Below are 16931 nucleotides of genomic sequence, written 5' to 3'. Positions count from 1 at the left end.
ATAAGTAAGTGTGTTAGCTTTAATGCAGCTTTTTCACTGAATATTAACCAACTGCTTTCCGTTGTAATGTATGTGGTCTCTCTTTCCAACGAGCCACATTCCAGATCAGATATCAATGTCTTAGGAAATATAGCCATTTTTCTGAACACCAGAATGGAACATTCCAATAGCCTGGAGACAAACTCTGCTATCATGGCATGTTAAACAGTGTATTACCAGCATATTGTGGCATGTTATTGTATTACCTAAAGCAGATCATTCCCAATCTCTCGCATAATAGGGCATAATAAAAGCCAACTATATAGAAGCACCAACAATTGCAACATGCTGCTGTTACATGGTATGAGTGAACGCAGCATTGTGCAGTAAAGCGAAGATTTACACCACCAACGTCGCACTCTGAAAGAGAAAGCTCTAATGCAGTTCTAGAATGATCCAGATTACTGAGTGCAGCCTGTAGGCATGACCGAGAGCACTGCTATCAGGGGCCGATTTCTAATTAACTGAGGTACCTGTATTGGTGACGTAGACGCGCTCATGTGGAGGGGGGAGTGAGGGATGGAGTCGGGTCGGAGCAGAACGGGGTCTCACGCGGAGCTGAGGTACTTTGGTTCAGTCTGTGGCAGAGTCGAGACACTCAGTTGCCGGACACCATCAACGGGTAAGTGTTTTTCTGTTTCGTTGCTGTGTGATTTTGGTTGTCTTGTTTGTACAAAAGTTTCGTTAGATTCGCCTTCTTCTCTCCATGAATAGAGCTGGAGGAAAGTAAACTTCGTACAAGAAAAGAGGGGGGGAACTACCAGCATTGAATATTCTCTGTAAAATGAGTTAAGACGTTTTATTTGTCTGCGTTATAACTTTGAAGTGGACATTCAAAAATAGAAGCATAGCACGAAGAACTACTCAAGGATATATCCGCATAGTGTCCGCGCTGGGTTGCGCTGTCCATGGTGCTGAAACAGTTCGTGCGTCTGCGAGGGAACGTTTGTTTGACTGAGCAGAATTGTTTTACGCGCGTTCATTTGCGTCTGTTAAGTTGGCATTGATACGCAATTCATAAAATTTGATTTAATTTGGTGCAGATGGTAATGTTATTTTTCTTGTGCAAAATGTTTGGTCCTTTTTTCTTCTTTTAACAAAGTATTTTTTTACAGTTGGAATTGACTGAATCCTCTGTCTTTCTGTCCTTCTTTCTCTACAGAAAACAATCAGCGTTCAACTGTGCAAGATTTAGAGCTTTGCTAATAAATACATACTTATGGTAGATGGCATTGTCTGAGACAACCGGAGGGGATTCTTCAGCCCATTTCTCAAGCTGAATCCAAATGACACTTCCTCCACCCAAAAGTCCCCCGATGACCACAGAACTCCACTTATAGTCGGAGAATGCTGCACAATGTGTGACACGGTCGTCCGACTGCAATTGATTGGTGCAAGAAGCGTCCTTCCCTCAACCAGAGCATGACACTCTCGACAGTGGACAGTTGGAAAAGGGCTTCGGAAATGAACCCCTGTGGACAGCCACAAGACTGGGTCAGTGGCAGGAGCACGGCTAGGTAAAGAAGCAGAGGTATTCGTGTGAGGAGAAAAAGCATACAACTAAAAAAAAGTGGGGGGCAAACGATCGCATCAGCAAAGACATACAACCTCAAATCATGGGGATACAGCATCTTCTGCTTCTTTTGATTTACTTGGACCCGCTGAATGTACTGTGCGCGGCTACAGCCAACAAGAAGAAAAACGCTCCAAAGCGGAATCAGAAGATGAAGGAGGTGAACGGCACGGAGGCGCCTACTGCGGTTCCGCGGCGAAACACTCAGGTCCAGGCACCTTCGATCGCTACCCATGACACGTGCCTGGGCTACTATGACGTGAGCGGAGCGTACGATAAAGTGTTCGAGTGCAACAATACCGAGCACCGCTACTGTTGTGGAAGTTGTTTCCTGCGCTATTGCTGTGCAGAAAAAGGGAAACGCATAGAACAGAAAACTTGCACAAATTATAACACCCCAGATTGGATCAAAACGCAGCCTCCCTCCCCGGCACCAACAGGTGACACTTACGACCCTGACTTGGATCAGACTAACACAACGGTATACATCACCTGTGGTGTCATAGCTTTTATCATCCTCATCGGAGTTTCTGCAAAAGTTGCCTACGACAAAGCAACCAAGCCCCCTCAGGAAATGAATGTCCATAGGTAAGTCACCCTCACATTCAGGTTAAGAAATAGTCATTTATTATGGGGGCCACTTTTTTCCTGTGTGTGTGTGTGTGTGTGTGTACATGATTGTGTGTGCAATTACTGTTAAGAAACACCAGCTTCATTTTTCACAGACATGAAAAGTCTGCTGATGACAGTAAAAATGTGTACACTGGGTATAGAAAGCTAAATTAGATTTGTGAATAGACTAAATCATGAGCACTTCATCCCAATGATGCATATAAATCTGACCATCACAGGTGTGCAGCTCTATGCTCAACTTTTGAACAGGGATGAAGCCATAATTCACAATGATGATCAATTTCATTCCTCTCTGGAAAATAGTGTTACATCACCTGCAAGCCATTATGCAAAGGCCAACTGATGATTACAATCAACTCCTTTTCAAGTACCTCTCTTATGCAGATATACACAACCCCCAACTGACAGTCAACCCGATTCACCACTACCACCACCACTACTACTACCACAACCACCACCATACATTGGAACATTAAATGCCTCTTGTCAACTAAAGTATTGTTCTGTTTTCATCAGCAGCACAAACAAACCTCCATGAGGCAGGTGTGGAATTGAATGTCTCTGTCAAAGAAAAGGCATCACATTCATGGTCACGGTATAACATTCAGGCTAGGAACAAGGTTGGGTTGCTTCACTGCTAACAACCCAGAGGACATACTGTACAGATGTCACTCTCCCTTCTTTTGATTGGCTTTGTATCTTACAGGATAATGACCCATGGATGGACTGCTGTTGGGAAAGTATAATCAGTGTCTCAATGTATTCATTATATTATGTCCCTATGAATGCATACTGTACCAACATTCCTTATAATCGTGCACTCTGCAGTCCTACAATTTCCAAGTATTTGGATAGGTGCTGAAAATGATTGAAGCTGGTGATTTTTTCCATGACACATTAGAAGCCTTGACTATATTGTTAAGCACTTCCTAGAGCTAGGAGAGTAACTAATGTACTGTAGTCTGAATTGAAAGACAGTTAACCTTCTGAAGTGAAGGAGTATGTTAGGGATTTTGTGCTCTGACATCAACCCGCCATGATGAATTTTGCAGATTAAGCCAGCAGCTATCTCATTCACTCACAGTGTTGTATGTGAGTAGTATACCTATGCCTTGCAAGAAAAGCTATAACAAGACAGTACCCAAAGAGATGGTTTGGGTGGAGAAACCACGTGGTTAGCCAATCATTGTGGTTGTCTAATGGTGGTCTGGTGTCTATTAGCCCATAGCAGAGGGGGTTGTCTACCTGTTCAGCCAAAGCTAAGATCTTGATAAAAGCCCATGTGAGGCTAATTGTGCCTTGCTAGGACTGGCTTCTGTACCCTCGTTACCTGCTGGCTCCATAAAATCAAGGCAGTGAGTGGAATTCAGATTGATTGTTCTCAGACTCCATGCAGCATTAATTTGCACCCATTCTTAAGCAAGCACCTCCCATGGCATCAAACCTAGATAGAACATTTATGTTTCTCCACTAGAGATAATTTGTACCACAAGCCTAGTGGATATAGTGGCTGGTCTAGCAGACTGGAAGAACTTTGTCTGGAGTTAAATGCAGCTTGAACTGTAGCGGTGGCCAGATGTTCAGTATGGGGTAAGCTCCAAGGATGACACTGTCATCTTCTCATGACAGGGATCTACAACCATAGATCTGTCTCTCTTCCACAACATCCGTTAACCTCAGCACCTGTTTTCTGCATTAATACTTCTGCTGTAAGATGAGTCACACTCACACTGTTGTTAGAAGTCCATACTTCAGCCTGTCAAATGTCATTGACTCCTAGTTGAACAATGCATATCAAAGCATTAGAAAATAAACCTTTTTGTTCCCCTCAGTTTATTAAGTGTCTGGTTCTGAAGAGAAATCTTTCAGGTGGACGGTTCTGTTGACAAAATATAGATACGAGAACAAGGCTTGGATAAGTGCCCCCCATTCATTTTTCCTTTCGAAAATTCATGGTTATGTCTACAACCTCAATAGCTATTGATTTAATTGTCACACCAAAATATGGTGTCAAGTACAGGTCTTTGGTTTAAGAGATAATGCTCTCAGACACATTTTTCTGCTCATAGAGTGACGTTCAAATATACAATCCTTAAATGCAAGCCAAGCCATTACCTTGACAGTTTCAACGATGACAGTACGAGTAGAAATATGATACCAATATCTGTCTGTCTCTAGTGTATTCCTACAGTTCTAGTCAAAGCTATTTCATGCAACCTACCAAACGACTCACTTTGATCCCACTAAAGACTATTAGACTTCTGAGGCTGTGGCAGTACCTCCATCTCAGTACTCAGAACTGAGGAGACTGTGAGGATTTCTGGCCCCTTAATGCTCTCCTATCCTAGCCATGGGGCATACTTTCAAATGGAGATGCTTACTGCCACCACCACATCAGTATGAGTGGTGGTGAGAGAGATGAGACAGATGCTGCCCAATTCTGATTTTTTTCTTTACTAATTGGTCTTTTGACCAATCAGATCAGCTCAAAAAATATATAGTGTGAAAATATTTCATGTAACTGGACAAAAGACCAATTAGTGTAAAATCAGAATTGGGCTGCCTGTGTAAATGCAGCCAGAGTAGGGATGACTAAACGAGGTGACATTGCATAGTGGATATTCAATAGCTTTTTTAATGATTTATTTTCAACAATCATTTGGCACATTTGGTAACAATGATCTCTGCCGGGGGGAAAAAACGACTTCTGTGGCTGGCTTGAGACATCCATGCTGATAACCCCGTCTAGAAAGTAGTATCGGAACATGGGATTAACTATATACTAGGCAATGGTTTAAATGTATTTAGCCCTGTAAAGTGACTCAGAGTTTTATCTCAGTGACTGGTAATGCTAAGGCATTGGCAGACCTCTGTTGTTTCTTCTGTGACCTTCACGGAGGCACAAATAAATGTCGAGTGAAAGCCAAAGCCAGGGATTTGAGTGGTCTATATTGATCACTTTCTCGAAAGCAAACCTGGATGCAATTTAAGATGGATCTGTTGCAAAAAAGTATCTACTCTCAGATTGAGTACATATTAGGTTTTGTTATGCCGGTGAGAGTCAGTTCCAATACATTCAAAAGGGATTTCTAAATTGACCTGCATACAGTGAGATTGAATATGTCATTTTTGAGTGATTTTACCATAATATTGGGCAGAGAAAGCAGATTTGGTGAGGTAGGTGAGATAGTATGACTTTGCAATGTCTCTTGTATAACTTTAATGCATGTAAAGCACACTTATATGGATTTATTTCTTCTCCCGTCTCTGCTTATACTCCATTAGTGGTTGGCATGTCAGTGATATCCTTCTCTCTGCTCACATTGGGAATATTACTTTCTTTGGTGTTCCTGACAACCTAATCTCTCATGGACAGACTACATATACCTAATTGGTGCTGGTACTGGTCCTCCAGCATCTGACCAAATTACAAGAGATTTTAGTTCTGCGTTAAACCGAGATTACTGACAACCTGATAGGCAGGGTCAATGCTGCAATACTTTTCTAACATATTAATTCAGCCATGAATAATGGCTTGACAAATATTTTGTGGAGTTCAGGATCCAAGGGGAGTAGAAATTCACATTGGTTTCCATTTTTTTCTCCCCAATGCTTTTGAACCTATTTTAATTGTAAAATGGCCCGGTGCAGCAAAGAAAGACCTAGCAAAGCTGCAGTTGGCTCAAAACAAAGCAGCACGCCTTGCCCTTGACTGTACACACAGAACTAACATCAACAGCATGCATGAGTCTGTCATGGTTGAGGGTTGAGGAGAAATGTGTTACTTCTCTTCTAGTCTTTTTAAGAAATGTGTGTGTGTTGAAAATGCCTAACCACTTGTATAATCTATATGCATACACTTCAAACAGACATACTGTACATACTCCACCAGATACGCCACTATGGGTTTCTTCACAGTACCCCAACCAAAGACAGATTTAATGCAATGCTCAGTTACTGTATGTTTAGAGCCATGTCATTGTGGAATGCTCTGTCACAAGACGAAAGTAAGTTTAGCTTTAAAAAAACGGAAGAAAAAAATGTATGTTGCATCACATCATCTCTCCTATTTCTAAAGATGTGATGTATTGTATATAAGACTATGAATGTGTATATGTGAACACTATGAATATATGAATACTATGAATAATATGAATATGTAAATACTATTTTTGTTGTCTCTTGGTCTCTTTCAAATATATAACTCTTATTTTATGTGCATTTTTTATTTTTTATTTAATGTAATATCTTATGTTTTTCTTGTCTATAACTGTTCTGTACTTTGTCATGTATTTGTACATTGTATGTGTATCCCAAGAAGAGTAGCTGCTGCATGTGCAGTAGCTAATGGGATCCTAATAAACTAAACTAATCCGTTTAGAATGCAGATGATAGACTTGTTGAACATCTACACCACATGCTCATAATAATTAAATCTCTGACTCAGTCTGAAATAATTGCAAACATGTCGCCATATCTGTAAACACATTCTAGGCTTCCTTATCTCGTTTGACAATGTAGAAATGTGTTCAAATAGAAAAAAAGAGAGAAAAAAAACCCATTTCACTGCGGAGGCAAGTCCCTCTGATAACCAACAAGACTGAACTACATCCTCTGTCATGTGCTGCAAGTGCAGTGTAAAGGGAATTACAATTTATTTTCACTTCTCTTCTTTACAGTATTTACTTCACTCCCTCGATGGATGATGGGTGTATCGTTTGAAGATTATTTTATACCTTCCCATTTCTTGTAGATGTTTTTTACATAGGAATGGTACTATTGAAACATGATTTACCTAAGAGATTTTGTAGGAGAGGAAACTGTGGCAGGTCTAGACTTTGGGGTTTTCAAACACAATATTTTTTAAAAAGCACCTCTATTCCTCCACTGTGTGGGACTGGTTGAACGTGTTCTTGCTATACAAGACAGAAAGTAGTCAACTGGGGCGATGAAAACCAGGTCGCCTCAATCTGTGAAAAGGATATGGTTAAAGTGTGCCCATCCTAGAAGGGAAAGGCTATTAATATATAGCTCCCAAAGTCACAGAGAGTTATGGAAAGAAGTTGACTCAGGTCGACTTTGACACAGTTACATTACCCTTTCAGCTCTTTGAAGAAACCAATATGTCCACCATCCTCACCACTATACTTCAATGGGGACCAATGTTGAAAATGGTGATAGCAAGATGCTTTGTGTGAAAAATTGGTAACTTGGTAGGAGTTATAGATTCTCATTTGAACCTTAGTAGTGGGGGCGTATAGCTCTAGCAGAACATTCTTCAAGGAACATTGATGAATGGCTTTAGCTGTTTTCCCTTGGCCTGAAGGGAAAGGCACATCTGTACTCAGTGTGGCTCAGTATTGAAACCTGGCCTACCGGCCACCTTGGGTGTAATTACACTTCACACTGTGCCTGGTTCTGGAGCTCCACCAACACAATTGGAGCTGTATGTAACTAAATAAATTAAGTAGACCTTCTGGGGATGTTGAGAATAATGGTTGTCGGTCATTGAAAACAGGAAATTATTTCTGGTTCTGTTTGTATAGTCTGAAAACGATTAAATTACATCTGTGTTTTTACATTTCTTTTGCAGAGCCCTTGCAGACATTTTGAGGCAACAAGGACTAAATAAGGAGAATGAAAATATTGCAGCATTGGAGGGTTCACCCAAAGACATGGACACACCTCTCCGGACGTCCAAGAACCATTACACCCCAGTTCACACCATGCTAGCAAACCACGGTGGGTACCTGCACTGTTTTTACTTCACATATCAAAGAATATCTTGCAAAAATTATTAAAACTGTACTTGTCCTAAGCATAGGTTCTGAAATGGTCTTTCCCTCTAGTAAGCTGCATGGTGCACTATGAGTTGAATCAAAGTCCTTTCTCTGTATAAAATCGATACCCAAGATGACAGAGTTACTATGGAAACAGAGGTTATGTTAAATAGTTAGATCAAATGAAACGAGGTTCAATGTAAATGTCATGAGAACATAATAGAGAAGGTGTTATTAAAGCCATATTCTTTGCCCTCAGTTACATTCTCTGAGTGGTGGAGATCCAGTCTGAATTTCATATAGACATTAGTGATTGGTAGGAATTGTGGAGGTAGATTATAGAAATCCCATAGAAACGAGACAAGCAGGGATGACTGAATCAGGAGACATTTTATTATGGACTTTCAATAGCTTTTTATGACTCCACAGTAATCTCCATTGTACACGCTTCTATGTAACAGTATATACAGTGCCTTGCGAAAGTATTCGGCCCCCTTGAACTTTGCAACTTTTTGCCACATTTCAGGCTTCAAACATAAAGATATAAAACTGTATTTTTTTGTGAAGAATCAACAACAAGTGGGACACAATCATGAAGTGGAACGACATTTATTGGATATTTCTAACTTTTTTAACAATTCAAAAACTGAAAAATTGGGCGTGTAAAATTATTCAGCCCCTTTACTTTCAGTGCAGCAAACTCTCTCCAGAAGTTCAGTGAGGATCTCTGAATGATCCAATGTTGACCTAAATGACTAATGATGATAAATACAATCCACCTGTGTGTAATCAAGTCTCCGTATAAATGCACCTGCACTGTGATAGTCTCAGAGGTCCGTTAAAAGCGCAGAGAGCATCATGAAGAACAAGGAACACACCAGGCAGGTCCGAGATACTGTTGTGAAGAAGTTTAAAGCCGGATTTGGATACAAAAAGATTTCCCAAGCTTTAAACATCCCAAGGAGCACTGTGCAAGCGATAATATTGAAATGGAAGGAGTATCAGACCACTGCAAATCTACCAAGACCTGGCCGTCCCTCTAAACTTTCAGCTCATACAAGGAGAAGACTGATCAGAGATGCAGCCAAGAGGCCCATGATCACTCTGGATGAACTGCAGAGATCTACAGCTGAGGTGGGAGACTCTGTCCATAGGACAACAATCAGTCGTATATTGCACAAATCTGGCCTTTATGGAAGAGTGGCAAGAAGAAAGCCATTTCTTAAAGATATCCATAAAAAGTGTTGTTTAAAGTTTGCCACAAGCCACCTGGGAGACACACCAAACATGTGGAAGAAGGTGCTCTGGTCAGATGAAACCAAAATTGAACTTTTTGGCAACAATGCAAAACGTTATGTTTGGCGTAAAAGCAACACAGCTCATCACCCTGAACACACCATCCCCACTGTCAAACATGGTGGTGGCAGCATCATGGTTTGGGCCTACTTTTCTTCAGCAGGGACAGGGAAGATGGTTAAAATTGATGGGAAGATGGATGGAGCCAAATACAGGACCATTCTGGAAGAAAACCTGATGGAGTCTGCAAAAGACCTGAGACTGGGACGGAGATTTGTCTTCCAACAAGACAATGATCCAAAACATAAAGCAAAATCTACAATGGAATGGTTCAAAAATAAACATATCCAGGTGTTAGAATGGCCAAGTCAAAGTCCAGACCTGAATCCAATCGAGAATCTGTGGAAAGAACTGAAAACTGCTGTTCACAAATGCTCTCCATCCAACCTCACTGAGCTCGAGCTGTTTTGCAAGGAGGAATGGGAAAAAATGTCAGTCTCTCGATGTGCAAAACTGATAGAGACAAACCCCAAGCGACTTACAGCTGTAATCGCAGCAAAAGGTGGCGCTACAAAGTATTAACTTAAGGGGGCTGAATAATTTTGCACGCCCAATTCTTCAGTTTTTGATTTGTTATAAAAGTTTGAAATATCCAATAAATGTCGTTCCACTTCATGATTGTGTCCCACTTGTTGTTGATTCTTCACAAAAAAATACAGTTTTATATCTTTATGTTTGAAGCCTGAAATGTGGCAAAAGGTCGCAAAGTTCAAGGGGGCCGAATACTTTCGCAAGGTACTGTATAACTACTGTCATTATACTTGGCTGACATTTGTACAACAATGTTATTTCTATGGTATGCAACCTTTGCAAGGTAAAGTGGGACCTTATTGCTTTCATTAATGGTTAAAATGGTCTTTGACACATGCACTGAAATAGATGATGGGCAGTGTTGGGGAAGCTACTCTGAAAATATCATTAATGAGCTACCAGTTACTTCACACTATTGTAAGTTAAACTACACTAAAGCTAACCTTAATGTTACTTTTAAAAAGTAGTTCACTACATCCAAACTACTTAGCAAAAAATTATCTTTCCCTGAATCTGAAATGTCACAGACTACAAATTGCAAGAACATATCACTCTGGAGTCAGATGTTAACAGAATGTGTATTCTGCCCTATTAAACTCAAACATGTGGAATTCGGCACACAAAAAGTGTTTCAAGTGAGAATTAGGCAGGTTTGATGCTGAAAAATTAAGGCAATTCTTGCCTACTTCACCAATATTTTATTTTTGCAAAAAAAAGTAGTGTGTAGTTCCAGTAGTAAGCTACACCACTACATGGAAACAAAGTAATGAACTACTGAAAACACTACCAAGATTTGAATTTAGGTCAACTACCACAAAGCTACTGCAAAAATGTATTTAAATTGCAAGTTAAACCACATGTAGTTCACTACTCCCCCAAACTGATGATGGGACCCTGCTACTTAAGTATATTTTTTTAAGACTGAAAACGATATAGCAGTTTAGACAAAGGGCCTCGGCTGAGTCTATTTTCATGCTGGGGTTCCATAAGCCTACTCAGCATTGGCTCAAAATGGAGATGCAAATTAATATATTCTTTGGGAGACACATGGCTTTTGTCCTGAGATAATTCTGTCTTGCATCGCTGTTCCTCCTTCTTTTATCCGGTCTCCAGATCCCTGCTCCGGGATCTCTTGCTAAGTGCCCTAGTATGGTGTCCCAGATTCAGTGTTATGTTTCACTCTCGTGTCAAAGTAGACACTCCTCCTCATCCAGGGATTGTGTCAGAGGAGAACTGTTACGTGCTACACCATGGGATGTGAGCTGCTTTTCTCAGACTTGACTCGAGCCACAAAAGCCACAGCTGCTGGTATGTGTAGTTTATTAAATGAAACTACTGTAAGGGCTAGCCAACAGAGGTAGTTACAGTTATGTTTGCCTGAATTCCAACACTTGACACTTCAATAATTCTCATTGGAATCAATAACCACTTTGACTGCCATTTTACAGTTGCCCAAAACTAGAATTGTCTAACCCCTTATCGGCTTTCATCCCCTCTAACAGCTCTCACTGTGTTTCATTAATCCATAATGTTAACCCTGAAGTGACCTCAAGACTACCATGACACCCCAGTGTTTTACATTAAGAGATTATGAACTGTGCTGCATACACTGGGGAAGTATGCGGCACAGTCCATAATCTCTTAATGTAAAACACTGGGGTGTCATGGTAGTCTGGAGGTCACTTCAGGGTTAATAACATCAGGGTTAACAGTATGGATTAATGAAACTCTTTTACATTAAGAGATTATGGACTGTGCTGCATACTTCCCCAGTGTTTTACATTAAGAGATTATGGGCTGTGCTGCATACTTCCCCAGTGTTTTACATTAAGAGATTATGGACTGTGCTGCATACTTCCCCAGTGTTTTACATTAAGAGATTATGGGCTGTGCTGCATACTTCCCCAGTGTTTTACATTAAGAGATTATGGGCTGTGCTGCATACTTCCCCAGTGTTTTACATTAAGAGATTATGGGCTGTGCTGCATACGTCCCCAGTGTTTTACATTAAGAGATTATGAACTGTGCTGCATACTTCCCCAGTGTTTTACATTAAGAGATTATGGACTGTGCTACATACTTCCCCAGTGTTTTACATTAAGAGATTATGGACTGTGCTGCATACTTCCCCAGTGTTTAACATTAAGAGATGATGGACTGTGCTGCATACTTCCCCAGTGTTTTACATTAAGAGATTATGGACTGTGCTGCATACTTCCCCAGTGTTTTACATTAAGAGATTATGGACTGTGCTGCATACTTCCCCAGTGTTTAACATTAAGAGATGATGGACTGTGCTGCATACTTCCCCAGTGTTTAACATTAAGAGATGATGGACTGTGCTGCATACTTCCCCAGTGTTTTCCATTAAGAGATTATGGACTGTGCTGCATACTGTTGGAATCGGCCCAACTTTGAACATTGAGATATTAAATAAATGATAGAGACGAAGCCTTGAGTAGAAAGACTCTGTAGCATCCCAGAAGGCTTTGGAACATGTTTGATGGAGGAGAGGAGAGCGATGTGTTGATTTAGGGAAGACAGATGGATATCTGTGGATTAGGTGAAGGAGGGGTTGAGGTCAGGAGTTGAGGGGTGAGGTCAGTTTCCCTTCAGGGATTACTCAGGCTTAGTATCTGGTTACCTACTTTCTCTTGGTTATAAACTAAGGATGGAGAGAGGGGGTGTCTTAAGTAGGATGTATATAATTGTGATATCTGAAATGTTTTGCAGTCTGATTACAGCTGTACAGAACCTTTGGGAATAATTAAACTTGGTGAAAGCTTCTCTAGTGTCCGTGAGTCATTTACTCTGAAAAATAGAACCTGCCAATACTTTCCCAGTGTTTTACATTAAGAGATTGTGGACTATGCTGGATACTTCCCCAGTGTTTTACATTAAGAGATTGTGGACTATGCTGGATACTTCCCCAGTGTTTTACATTAAGAGATTGTGGACTATGCTGGATACTTCCCCAGTGTTTTACATTAAGAGATTGTGGACTATGCTGGATACTTCCCCAGTGTTTTACATTAAGAGATTGTGGACTATGCTGGACACTTCCCCAGTGTTTTACATTAAGAGATTGTGGACTATGCTGGACACTTCCCCAGTGTTTTACATTAAGAGATTGTGGACTATGCTGGATACTTCCCCAGTGTTTTACATTAAGAGATTGTGGACTATGCTGGATACTTCCCCAGTGTTTTACATTAAGAGATTGTGGACTACGCAGGATACTTCCCTAGAGGCTGACTATTTTGTTTGGGTTCATGTCAGTCCTGTAATTGGTCTTCATCCCTTGTGGCCTCCTTTCTGACACTACTCATCTTTCTGTTGTGAAATACTGTATGCATCTCCCTCAATTCTGGCATCAACTGTACTATACTGGGTGAAACTGGCCTTGACTGAACTAGCCTCAACACATACAGTATTCTATTACATACTGTATTACAATGCTAGTTGGTGTCTTTGGTGGCTCATGTAGATTATATGTGGATATACCTGGGAATCTGCAGTAATATATGAGATCCGCATATGAATATATCTGTTTTTCACAATTCAGATTGTATTCTATGTTGTTTTATTTTCACACTTGGAAATATACACTGCTCAAAAAATAAAGGGAACACTAAAATAACACATCCTAGATCTGAATGAATGAAATCTTCTTATTAAATACTTTTTTCTTTACATAGTTGAATGTGCTGACAACAAAATCACACAAAAATGATCAATGGAAATCAAATTTATCAACACATGGAGGTCTGGATTTGGAGTCACACTCAAAATTAAAGTGGAAAAACATACTACAGGCTGATCCAACTTTGATGTAATGTCCTTAAAACAAGTCAAAATGAGGCTCAGTAGTGTGTGTGGCCTCCACGTGCCTGTATGACCTCCCTACAATGCCTGGGAATGCTCCTGATGAGGTGGCGGATGGTCTCCTGAGGGATCTCCTCCCAGACCTGGACGAAAACATCCGCCAACTCCTGGACAGTCTGTGGTGCAACGTGGCGTTGGTGGATGGAGCGAGACATGATAGCCCAGATGTGCTCAATTGGATTCAGGTCTGGGGAACGGGCGGGCCAGTCCATAGCATCAATGCCTTCCTCTTGCAGGAACTGCTGACACACTCCAGCCACATGAAGTCTAGCATTGTCTTGCATTAGGAGGAACCCAGGGCCAACCGCACCAGCATATGGTCTCACAAAGGGTCTGAGGATCTCATCTCGGTACCTAATGGTCAGGCTACCTCTGGCGAGCACATGGAGGGCTGTGCGGCCCCCCAAAGAAATGCCACCCCACACCATGACTGACCCACCGCCAAACCGGTCATGCTGGAGGATGTTGCAGGCAGCAGAACGTTCTCCACGGCGTCTCCAGACTCTGTCATGTCTGTCACATGTGCTCAGTGTGAACCTGCTTTCATCTGTGAAGAGCACAGGGCACCAGTGGCAAATTTGCCAATCTTGATGTTCTCTAGCAAATGCCAAACGTCCTGCACGGTGTTGGGCTGTAAGCACAACCCCCACCTGTGGACGTCGGGCCCTCATACCACCCTCATGGAGTCTGTTTCTGACCGTTTGAGCAGACACATGCACATTTGTGGCCTGCTGGAGGTCATTTTGCAGGGCTCTGGCAGTGCTCCTCCTGCTCCTCCTTGCACAAAGGTAGCGGTAGCGGTCCTGCTGCTGGGTTGTCCACGTCTCCTGATGTACTGGCCTGTCTCCTGGTAGCGCCTCCATGCTCTGGACACTACGCTGACAGACACAGCAAACCTTCTTGCCACAGCTCGCATTGATGTGCCATCCTGGATGAGCTGCACTACCTGAGCCACTTGTGTGGGTTGTAGACTCTGTCTCATGCTACCACTAGAGTGAAAGCACCGCCAGCATTCAAAAGTGACCAAAACATCAGCCAGGAAGCATAGGAACTGAGAAGTGGTCTGTGGTCCCCACCTGCAGAACCACTCCTTTATTGGGGGTGTCTTGCTAATTGCCTATAATTTCCACCTGTTGTCTATTCCATTTGCACAACAGCATGTGACATTTATTGTCAATCAGTGTTGCTTCCTAAGTGGACAGTTTGATTTCACAGAAGTATGATTGACTTGGAGTTACATTGTGTTGTTTAAGTGTTCCCTTTATTTTTTTGAGCAGTGTATTACGTTCTAACATAATCTTCTCATCTTCTCAACTCGTTGGTTGGTCTCTGCTTGGACCCTAAAGTCTTCTGCTAATGGAAAATCAGTTAAATGACCCTTTCGAGATAATGTATCAGTGTATTTCAGCATAAGAACACAATGTATCATAGTCAACGTCTCCTACAGTAGAACCTGAATACAGCCCTTAGGCGCTGTCCTTAGAGTAGACCAAGGTTAGAAAGCTGATTATCCCCATCACAGCTTGTCAAACACTGGCGGAGATACAGTGCATTTGGAAAGTATTCAGACCCCTTCACATTTTCCACATTTTGTTACATTACAGCCTTATTCTAAAATTGATTAGTCCGCCTCTGGCTGGGCCACTAAAGGGTATTCAGAGACTTGTTCTGTAGCCACTGCTGCATTGTCTTGGCTGTGTGCTTAGGGTCATTGTCCTGTTGGAAGGTGAACCTTTGCACCATTCTGAGGTCCTGAGTACTGTGGAGCAAGTTTTCATCAAGGATTTCTCTGTATTTTGCTCTGTTCATCTCTCCCTCGATCCTGACTAGTCTCCCAGTCCCTGCTTCACCATAGGGATGGTGCTAGGTTTCCTCCAGATGTGACGCATGGCATTCAGGCCAAAGAGTTCCACATTTCTTCTCATGGTCTTAGAGTCCTTTAGGTGCCTTTTGGCAAACTCTAAGCGGGCTGTCATGTGCCTTTTACTGAGGAGTGGCTTCCGTCTGGCCACTCTACCATAAAGGCCTGATTGGTGGAGGGTTTCAGAGATGGTTGTCCATTTGGAAGGTTGTCCCATCTCCACAGAGGAACTCTGGAGCTCTTTCAGAGTGACCATCAGGTTCTTGGTCACCTCCCTGACCAAGGCCCTTCTCCCCCGGATTGCTCAGTTTGGCCGAGTGGACAGATTTAGGAAGAGCCTTGGTGATTCCAAACTTCGTGATTGGTGATTTGGTGATTAGTGACTTGGTGATTACAAACTTAAACTTCCATTTAAGAATGATGGAGGCCACTGTGTTTTTGATGACATTCGATGATGCAGAAATGTTTTGGTACCCTTCCCCAGATCTGTACCTCGATACAATTCTGTCTTGCAGCTCTACGAACAATTCCTTCGACCTCATGGCTTGTTTTTTTCTCTGCAATGCACTGTCAACTGTGGGACCTTAAATAGACAGGTGTGTCACGCCTTTCCAAATCATGTCCAATCAATTGAATTTTCCACATGTGGACTCCAATCATGTTGTAGAAACATCTCAAGGATGATCAATGGAAACAGGATGCACCTGAGCTCAATGTCGAAGTCTAATAGAAAGGGTCTGAATACTTGTAAGGTATTATAAGCTATTTCTGTTTTTTTTATGGGGTATTCTGTGTAGACTGTGTAAATTATTGAATCCATTTTAGAATAAGGCTGTAATGTGGAAAAGGGGAAGAGGTCTGAATACTTTCCGAATGCACTGTATGTGTTGTAGTTGTTTTCCCTTTGGTATTATTCTAAGCCAAGAACACTTCATGAAGGCATATTTCGAACAGATTAAAAAAACTTGCACATAAACGCCTCTTTTTATTCAGCATAAATTGGACTCAGTCAACTTCTTAAATCCTGAGAGTCATTAAGTATTTACTAGTTTCTTAGTATGAAAATCCCAAAGTAACAGTGATGGGCAAAATGTTTCAGCAATCAGTTTACAGTATCCGTTGGGCTTGAAAACAGAACCAAACAGGCTTTAGAGAGCTCAGGCCTGTGTCAAACGTCAGTGTAATGAGGACCAGGGCTAATGTTCCCAGGTGTTCCTTCTCATTATGATAATTTGAGATATGGTTCGATCTCTGCCTCTATGGCCCAAAGGTC

General features: G+C 41.6%; 1 protein-coding gene across 4 annotated transcripts in view; it reads left to right on the top strand.

Annotated features, from left to right (window-relative positions):
• Nucleotides 1-329: 329 nt before the first annotated feature.
• LOC109879643 (protein shisa-6) overlaps nt 330-16931 on the top strand; it is a 71837-nt gene continuing 55235 nt past the window's right edge. Inside the window, exons 1-3 of one of the 4 annotated variants that reach the window (XM_031827821.1) lie at nt 330-661; nt 1202-2200; nt 7839-7987. In XM_031827821.1, the coding sequence (XP_031683681.1) occupies nt 1656-2200; nt 7839-7987 (694 nt within the window). In that variant the 5' untranslated portion in view covers nt 330-661; nt 1202-1655. The remainder of the gene's footprint in view (nt 662-1201; nt 2201-7838; nt 7988-16931) is intronic. The other 3 variants (XM_031827822.1, XM_031827820.1, XM_031827819.1) reach the window with 3 other exon arrangements.

The sequence above is a fragment of the Oncorhynchus kisutch genome, linkage group LG6 (genome assembly GCF_002021735.2).
Source record: "Oncorhynchus kisutch isolate 150728-3 linkage group LG6, Okis_V2, whole genome shotgun sequence".
Lineage (NCBI taxonomy): Eukaryota > Metazoa > Chordata > Actinopteri > Salmoniformes > Salmonidae > Oncorhynchus > Oncorhynchus kisutch.
This window is presented reverse-complemented; position numbering and strand designations above follow the sequence as displayed.